This window comes from Notolepis coatsorum (assembly GCF_963971535.1).
Source record: "Notolepis coatsorum genome assembly, chromosome: 7".
NCBI lineage: Eukaryota > Metazoa > Chordata > Actinopteri > Aulopiformes > Paralepididae > Notolepis > Notolepis coatsorum.
This window is the reverse complement of record NC_140171.1, coordinates 1,013,244-1,023,403: the sequence shown is the minus strand read 5'-3', so window position 1 is coordinate 1,023,403 and position 10,160 is coordinate 1,013,244. Positions and strand designations below refer to the sequence as shown.

Genomic DNA, 10,160 nt, shown 5'->3' with positions numbered 1-10,160 from the left:
AGACTCTGGCAGGAGCACTCATACAGGGGTACTACGACTATGCTTGCACCTCATGGTACCAAAGCACCTCAAAGGCGCTAAAAACAAAATTACAAACATCTCAAAACAAACTGGTCAGACTACTGCTTGACCTTACTCCTAGAACCCACCTCACCCCTGCCCACTTTGACAACCTAGGATGGCTTAGAGTAGACGACAGAGTACAGCAACTTGCAATGGGCCTGGTCTACAAGATACACTACACGACCAAGGTACCCATGTACATGTCAAAATACTTCCCAAAGGTCAGTGAATACCACGATCACAACACCAGAGGGAGCTCCACAAATCATGTTAAACCCAGATTCGGCTCAAATAAGGGACTAAACACGTTTCGCAATTATGCCACATCAATGTGGAACGCCCTACCCAAAGCTGTAAAGGAATGTGGGTCACTACCCACTTTCAAAACCTCTCTCAAGGGACACCTACGGGAGACTGCGATTCAACACTGGCCCCTGTAAATATCCTAACCCAACCCCCTCCAATGTACAGTCATTTACCTAGTATGGTTTTGTCAATAGTCCAATGTACAATTTTGTTTGTTTGTACAGTGTCTCCCCCCCCCCCTCAATGTACAGTTTTGCTTGTATATACAGTGTGCCCCCCCCCCCCCCCCCCCCCCCAACCACCTCCAATGTAGATTACCCAGTATGGTTGTCAATATCCCAGTGTACCCAACCCCCCCCACCCAACCTCCTCCAATGTACAGTTTCTACGTCAAATGTATATACTCCCTTTTCCTGACTCCTTCTGTATCACAAACAGTACTGTATTTGCAAATCTGGTATGTCATAAATGTATAGATGTAGCAGTACTGACTATCTGTATGTCCTAATAGACAGTCTCCTCCCCACCGCATGTATATATTCCCTCCCCGCCGTATGTATATTCCCCTCCCACCCACCCACCCCCTCCTAATGTACAGTCCCCTCCCCATCATATGTATATACTCTGTCAGGATCTAGGGGTAACAGTACTGTATATTTGAATACCGCCTATGTCACAAATGTATCAGTACTAAATACCTATATGTCCCTATGCCATAAATGTCATGTATGTTATGTATGTCATAAATGTCTATATGAATTGAAAATGGGGGACCCTGATGGAAACAAGACAAACGTCTTTCTCAGGTCTGCATCCCCTTAACAATTGTATGTATTGAGCCGTACTGTATTGTACCCATTCTGCAATCTGTTAAATAAAGTTTTCATTCATTCATTCATTCATGTATGTCATATATGTCCTGATGAATTGAAAATGGGGGACCCTGATGTAAACAAGACGAAAGTCTTTCTCTGGTCTGCATCCCCTTAACAATTGTGTGTATTGAGCTGTACTGTATTGTACCCATTCTGCAATCTGTTAATAAAGTTTTCAATCAATCAATCAATGCTGCTGTTAGACCCGGAAATGGGCAAAGACACAGCTCGTCACGCGATTGGGCAAACATGTCAGTGGCCAATCAGAGAGCGTCAGTCAGTGGCCAATCAGAGAGCGTCTCCGCAAAATGCAGCTAGGTTAAAAAATAACGCGCCTTGAACGCCACGCCATTACTTTTCATTGTTTACGAGGGGCACTCGCTGCCGCTGGTAAGTTTACTTTACTTACTTACTGCATTTTTTTTTACATTTTAACGCATTAGCAGACCACTCATGGATTTAGTCAATAGTGGTATTTTATGTAGCCAGCTTTAGTTTGTTTATCGTAAGTTAATAATAGCTTGTTAGATTCTAAATGCAGTTAGCTAACGTTACCATACGTTCGTCAAATGTATATACTCTGTTTTTTAGACTCTTTTTGTATCACAAACAGTACTGTATTTGTAAATCTGGTATGTCATAAATGTATAGATGTAGCAGTATTGACTATTGTCTATCTGTGTGTCATGTATGTCTTGATGAATTGAAAATGGGGGACCCTGATGTAAACAAGACGAAAGTCTTGTCTGCATCCCCTTAACAATTGTGTGTATTGAGCCGTACTGTACTGTACTGTACCCATTCTGCCCTTAATTTGTCCCTCAATATCTGAAATGATGACATGGCATTGGCAGTGTTACAGCGAGGGTGTGTAGGCTAGTCATTGAAATATTATATACATTATAACTTCACGTTATTCATACCAAAGTTCATTTGGGCACAATATGTGGTCATTGGCCACTGCATGAACATGTGCTGGAGGTTTTGTGGTGATTGATTGATTGAAAACTTTATTAACAGATTGCAGAATGCGTACAAATTCAGTACGGCTCAATACACACAATTGTTAAGGGGATGCAGACCAGAGAAAGACTTTTGTCTTGTTTACATCAGGGTCCCCATTTTGGTGGTTCTCACAGCGGGACCCTTCCTCCTCTTGGAGCTTAGGGCGATGCACAATTATGGTTGTAGTCATGTGCATATTACAGTAAACACATTGAACCTGTTGTGGAATATTTTAAATGAGCCCAACAGTGAAACTGTAGAAATTCAAAATTGTATCAAAAATAGAACATCGTTTATTATCTGTTTCTATTGCCATAGAAAGAGTATGCGCTGTTTACAATCAGACACACAAAAGCGTCTGTCCAGAAAAGTGAAAAGAGCTCTGGTCATACTTACAATAAATACATAGTTTGACATGACGTCAAAAGATGACATTAATTAATAACAAATAATGACAATAAAGGTAAACAAAGATGTGATTAGGGGTTTTGTCGTATCTGTCACAAGATTGATGTGAAGACAACAAGAAAAAGAACACGTGAAAGTGTGGAATGCAATTGGTTGCCTTGTATATTTTGTACTGTTGACCAAACTTCTTTCTTGGCTTAATTGAGTAGTTTCTGGCATGATTGATATATAAATTTAGATTAGATGTAGCGTTTAAGTTAGTCATGGATGTATTAGAGCTCTTATAATACATAGATGGTTACAGTATGAAATGTAAATGCTAAGAAATGCAAAGTAATAACAGCTTGAGGTATGATATTCATGCATTTCCATATTCACTTTGTGCATGTATATGTGAATGTCTTAACGTAAGATAACATTAGGGTGTGTATTTATGACCATAGAAGCACAAGAAAAATATACATGCATACCGTGAATGTTAAAGTATGTAACGTTAGCCTATGCATTCATATTTTTCGTAACTTATCCTAGGTTATCGGAACAGAACAGAAAAACTGATTAATGCTGTCTCTGCCACCCCCCAGAAATGCTATACGGCTCTGCTCCCAGAAGAAGAAGAAGACAGCTATAACCAGGAAGTACCTCCCACCCACACGATCAGAGTTCACTCTACAACCAGGAAGTACCTCCCACCCACACGATCAGAGTTCACTCTTCCTGAGAAAACAAAACTTAAGAGAGTCGTTGTTAAAATGGCGCAGCAAGGAGTTGATCTGTACCGGGACCAGTGCTGCTGTTCTATCTGTCTGGATGTACTGAAGGATCCGGTAACTATTCCCTGTGGACACAGCTACTGTATGGGCTGTATTACAGACTGCTGGGATCGAGATGATCAGACTGGGATCTACAAATGTCCCCAGTGCAGGGAGACTTTTACTCCGAGGCCTGTTCTGAAGAAAAGCAACATGCTGGCTGAAGTGATAGAACAACTAATGAAGACAGGACTCCAAGCTGCTCCTCCTGATCACTGTTATGCTGGACCTGGAGATGTGGTCTGTGATTTCTGCACTGGGAGAAAGCAGAAAGCCCTCAAGTCCTGCCTGGTATGTCTGGCTTCTTACTGTGAAACTCACCTCCAGCCTCATTATACTGTAGCTCCGTTAAAGAAACACAAGCTGGGCAAAGCCTCCACACGGCTTCAGGAGAACACCTGCTCTCGTCATGATGAAGCTATGAAGATGTTCTGTCGTACTGATCAGCAGTGCATCTGTTATTTGTGTTCCATGGATGAACATAAAGGCCACGATACAGTCTCAGCTGCAGCAGAAAGGACGGAGAGACAGAAAGAGCTTGGCATGAGTCAGCAGAAAATCCACCAGAGAGTCCAGGAGAGAGAGAAGCGACTCAAAGAGGCCAAACAGACTGTTAATTCTCTCAATCGCTCTGCTGATAAAGCAGTGGAGGACAGTGGGAGAATCTTTACTGAGCTGATACGCTCCTTGGAGACGAGGCGCTCTGAGCAGAAGAAGGTCATCAGAGCCCAACAGAGGACCACATTGACTCAGACTAAAGAACTGCAGAAGAGACTGGAGCAGGAGATAGCGGACCTGAGGAGGAGAGCCACTGAGCTGGAGCAGCTCTCACACACAGAGGACCACATCCACTTTCTACAGAGTTACCCCTCCCTCTCCGGTCCCAGTGAGTCTACAGACTCACCCAGCATCAGTGTCCTTCCTCTCCTGTACTTTGCAGGTGTGACTGAGGTCATGTCTGAGCTGAGAGACAAACTACAGGACGTTCTGAAAGAGCAGTGGCCCAGAATCTCAACAACAGTGAATGCAGTTAATGATTTACTGCCACCACCAGAGCCCAAGACCAGAGCTGACTTCTTACAACATTCCTCTCCGATCACACTGGACCCAAACACAACATACACACAGCTGTCTTTGTCTGAGGGGAACAGAAAAGCAACACGGATGCAGCAAGAGCAGTCATATCCTGATCACCCAGAAAGATTCATTGAATGGCCTCAGGTTCTGGGTAGAGAAGGTCTGACTGGACGCTGTTACTGGGAGGTGGAGTGGAGTGTAGGGGTTTCTGTAGCAGCCTCCTACAAAGACATTAGTAGAACAGGCACCGGGGAGAACTGTGTATTTGGATGCAATTCCAAATCCTGGGCTTTCTTTTGCAGACCAAGTAATTACAGCTTCAGCCACAATAACAAGAGAATAACAGTACCGGGCCCCCGGTCCTCCAGAATAGGAGTGTACCTGGATCACAGGGCAGGTACTCTGTCCTTCTACAGCGTCTCTGACACCATGACCCTCCTGCACAGAGTCAACACCACGTTCACTCAGCCTCTCTATCCTGGACTTTATGTATATAACTCTGGGGAGGCTGAGTTCTGTGAGAGATCGGGGACATTCACAGCTCCTCGACCCAGGGGTTTGGATTTAAATTGATCTTGAAGATGCTGAGTTGTGAAAGATGAGGTAATTAGGAGTTACATTCACTCAGTCACAGTATGTTGTTCTGAGGGGGACACACACACACACACTATGTTGTTCTGAGACACACACACACACTATGTTGTTCTGAGACACACACACACACACCATGTTGTTCTGAGGGACACACACATACACACTGGTGTTCTGAGACACATACACACACACACACACACACTGTTGTTCTGAGACACACACATACACACTGGTGTTCTGAGACACATACACACACACACACACACACTGTTGTTCTGAGACACACACATACACACTGGTGTTCTGAGACACATACACACACACACTGTTGTTCTGAGACACACACACACACTGTTGTTCTGAGACACACACACACACACACACTATGTTGTTCTGAGGGACACACACATATACACACTGGTGTTCTGAGACACACACACACACACACACTGTTGTTCTGAGGGACACGCACACATATACACAATGTGTTGCTGTGCTTCTAGACTCTAGCCTACCGGGGTTTTGTTTGATTGGATATTTGCATATTCACATATTTGATTCCAATCTTCAATACCTCTGTCCCTTTGCATGTGGGGAAGTAAAAAATCTTTATTTTCATACTCTGGGTAGGTTGGACAACAATATGCAACCATTTTATTTGTATTTGATCACCTTTGGTCATTTTGAATTACTGTGGGATTTGGGTCTGTCCCTCCTCTCTCTATTCCAGGGGGGGGTTGGTAACAATGTGGGGGCCGGACCTCCATGGAGGAGGTGGATTCAGCCTATAACCTTCTCCCTCACCTCTTATCTCTGGGCAGCCGGGACGCGTCTAGTTTTTTACCAACTAATTTCCAGTTTGCGTTCTGCGATCTGATTGGCCACTGCCGTTTCTGGTCATGTGACATGTGCGCCCAATCGCGTGACTCCTGTGTCTTTGCCCATTTCCGCCTCGAACCTACCTAACGCCTAGTTTATCACTGGTTAAGCTTAGGCGACTCTTTCGAAGTTGGTTAAGGTTAGAGTTTAGAATCAGGGCTGGTGTTCTATCGCCCTGCTCTAAGACAAACTCTAACCTTAACCAACTTCGAAAGAGTCGCCTAAGCTTAACCGGTGATAGAAACAGGCGTCACACGATTTGCCGCACATGTCACACGACCAGAAACGTCAGTGGCCAATCAGATCGCAGAACGGTAAAAAACTAGACGCAGCCGGGACACTTCATACGGGACACTCTTCTATCTTCAAGGCCTTCGGTTGAACCCACAGCCAGGACGTGTGGGGCATGTTTCAGTCGTAAATGCAACTATTTTGTTTCAGAACAGACCCATCTGCGTTATCAAGAGCTCAAGGAGAGAGAGAGTTGTTCTTGTGGTGGCCGACTTTCAGGGAGACAGACCTAGACTGTAAATTGTTTTTAAATCACTGTCAATTCACTATTATTTTACAGATTACTTTTGTTTTTCTACTTTAACCCTTTTCCCGCCAATCACGTCGTACGACAGGTTTCAAGTTCATGCGAATTCTGCCAATAACGGCGTACGACGTGTTTCAAGTTCATATTTCATATTTTCGCCATGGTATTCATATTTCATCCACGGAGCCTTGTCATATGCTGTGTGAGCCATCACAACTCTGCAACGCTTCAATACTGCCACCTGGTGGCTGATCGGTGAGTTGCAACCGGAAGTCGATCTCTTGGGTTCCCGGTGCGTCTCACTATTCCGTCCGGGCACTCGTTTATCGTCCCTGGACTCAATACACACACGTGGATATCGATCTGTTGCCATAACTCAATAATCCACATGATTTGGGCGTATATTAGTATTATACAAACCGGAACTGGATTGCATCGATCCACATCACATAACTGGGATCTGTTTGCTCCACTCTCATCGCCCAGCGCTACGAGGAAGCTGACGTAAGTTTCAGCGTTTTTCTTTATCTTCGATACAAACTGCTCTGATCAATATATCACCCTTACTACATAAATCATTTAACGTCGGTCACGGAATTATAAACGACCCCCCCCCCTCCGTTCACCCACGGATGATCAGTCATAACGTTTAGGACCATGTACAGTTGACATTTTTAATATAACGTTGATCGGTATCAAACGACATTTGATAATCTAATGTATGCATTTATGTCTATATCTCACGTTCTAGGAAATACTGCAGAAAACGATAAAAACATATTTATACTCTAGACGGTATTTTCGTATGAATGTGTGAATGAAAAGGTGAAACGTTCCTACACCCTGAACGATAGATAATCGATGTTGAATGGGCCATAGTAATGTCAATTTAGCAATACAATTTAAAAAGTTATAGCCCTGCAAAGAAGGTGAACATCTCCATAGACTTACAGTACTGGCAGAGAATGGTTTAGGATGATCAAAGTGGTGGCAGAGAATGGGTTAAGTGTAAAATACCATAGAAATACAGTAAATTACCCTTTATCAAAATATTAACTATTAAATAAAGGTTGTAATCTGTAAATGTATTTGATTTTACTGTCATTTGTATTTACAGTATTTTTATTTTGCAACTGTTGCTGCCAGACATTTACCGTTTTTTTTTACAGTTTTCTTTTTTACACTGTAGATAGGAGCTGGCTTAGGAAGAATGACCATATTGTGCATTTTGTCTTTTGTTTTGTTCGTACTAAATAAACGTGGACATCTAAACCCAGAAGGACCCGTGTGGATATTTGCTTGAAACTTGCCGTTTCACAGACTGAACCTCAATATAGAACTTTGAACACAATGCAAAGGAATTTACTTGAACTCACTATTTCCATGTGCTACATGAAAAATTCACTCAATCTAACATTATTACCATTGAAATTCAATAGTGAAACAGGTTAGAGTTTCAAACCAATTCTGGTTTAATTCTAGATATCTAGATCATCTCCATCAGCGGCAAATACTTTCTAAAATGTTGCCATTGTTACTATTACAATTGTTTAAGAACCCAAGAGCTGAGCAATATAGTTTTGGCAGCGGTGGCCCAAAGGTTAGAGAAGCGGGTTTGTGACCGGGAGGTCGCCGGATCGATCCCCCGGACCGGCAGGACAAATCTGGGCTGGGGAAGTGAATGAATAACTCTCCCCCATACCCTCGATACCAACCGCTGAAGTGCCCTTGAGCAAGGCACTTAACCCCCAACTGCTCCAGTGGAGTTGCTCAGTGGCCAACGGTGTCGGACTGTGGTTGTACTGGGCAGCTCCCAGGTGTGAATGGAACTGTGTGAATGTGAAGCAGGGCGTTACTGAAAAAGAACATTCGTGCTCAGAGAACCTACCCTGGTAAATAAAGGTAAAAAAAAATAAGTTTGATGTGGCGCTCCTAGGGAAAGTACCTCCTCCTGGTGGCAGGAGTCGACACTGCAGGTGAATAGGGGAGAATATCCTTTCATCCTATCCGAATGAAATGTCACAATATGGGCATAAATGCAAACATCTTTTGTACTATGACCTTTATATATTGCTATTAAAACACAATCTGTTATCTTTAGTTTTTGTTCTTGACTATACGTTTGATAAGATAATATAAACCTTTATTATTACCCCGTAAGGGAGTTCAGGCATCAAAGCAGCAACAGCAAAGACAATGCAGCACAGTAGATGCACAGGTTAGATCCAAACAAGCTAGCATCATTTGAATGAAAATACAATAAAACCAAGTAAACGCACGGCTGCTTACCCTTGAAATCTACTCTGGATCTCTGAGTGAATGAATGGTAAATGGCTGATTTTTTATATAGCGTGTTTTATCCAAAGCGCTTTACAATTTGTTACTCACATTTTACCCATTCACTCACACATTCACACACCGACGGCGGAGGCAACCATGCAAGGTGCCAACCTGCTCATCAGGAGCAATTAGGGGTTAAGTGTCTTGCTCAAGGACACATCGACACGCTGCCCGGGAGGAGCGGGAATCGAACCAGGAATCTCCGGATTGCCAGACGACTGCTTTACCTCCCGAGCCACTGTCGAATGAACATAGTATACTCATAGTAATATAAATATGTGTGTATATATAAATAAATATGTACAGCCCACCCTGTTATAAGGTGCTATAGGTAACATTCAGCCACTAGGTGTCGCACTAGACTAGAGCACCAGCATGTCATTTATCCAATCCGGTGCCTTCCACGTGAGGACATGGGCAATCGTTTTTGGGGGGGTGAATGAACGATGAATGAAAACTTTATTTAACAGATTGCAGAATGGGTACAATACAGTACGGCTCAATACATACAATTGTTAAGGGGATGCAGACCTGAGAAAGACGTTTGTCTTGTTTCCATCAGGGTCCCCCATTTTCAATTCATATAGACATTTATGACATACACAACATACATGACATTTATGGCATAGGGACATATAGGTATTTAGTACTGATACATTTGTGACATAAACGGTATTCAAATATACAGTACTTGTAACTGAGGGGTACAATTCCCTGACTGTATTAATCAAGTATGGTATCATTAAACCACTACCGTCTTATGTACATTATACTGGCCATACCGTACACAAGTATATGATGAGAACTTCTCCACAATGATACGGTTTCCACACAAGTACTCGTTTAGAAGAATATTTATTAGCAGCAAAGGATAGGATATATAACAATACTTTACTTTCAATGCGCTTATAAGGCAAATTAATGTGCGTAGGCAAATCAATGACGAATGTCCATTCTCTGGTTACGCATGAAATAATAGTACAACCTGAATAGTAGGAATTATATCTCTGGTACTCTGGGGAGCAGTGGTGCAGTGGTAAATTGACAGTAGGTCAAACGCTCCACGCGCGTGCACGCGCGCACGCGCGCGCGCATGCACAGTTTTTTTGGCAAATTTTTTTTTTTTTTTTTGCCTTGAAATAGAGAAGCTGAAAAAGGTAGCAGGATGTTGCCTATATTGTCAACAGATATGGTTGAAAAACAAACAATGTTTTAAATGTATTGATACAATTTCTTTAATTGAATCAACTTAAACTAGAAAAG

At 42.7% G+C, this 10,160-nt stretch overlaps 1 protein-coding gene across 1 annotated transcript; it reads left to right on the top strand.

The window, feature by feature from the left end:
- Positions 1-1,621: 1,621 nt before the first annotated feature.
- Positions 1,622-5,143, top strand: LOC311231512 (tripartite motif-containing protein 16-like). Its single transcript, XM_084318121.1, has 2 exons — positions 1,622-1,634; positions 3,242-5,143. Exon 2 carries the CDS (start codon positions 3,410-3,412, stop codon positions 5,117-5,119), a length of 1,710 nt encoding a protein of 569 aa, XP_084174247.1. The 5' UTR covers positions 1,622-1,634; positions 3,242-3,409; the 3' UTR covers positions 5,120-5,143.
- The last annotated feature ends 5,017 nt before the right edge of the window (positions 5,144-10,160 follow it).

What these genes read in the sequence shown, in the direction of transcription:
- LOC311231512 (XM_084318121.1), top strand. Translation starts at nt 3,410, where the DNA reads ATGGCGCAGCAAGGAGTTGATCTGTACCGGGACCAGTGCTGCTGTTCT.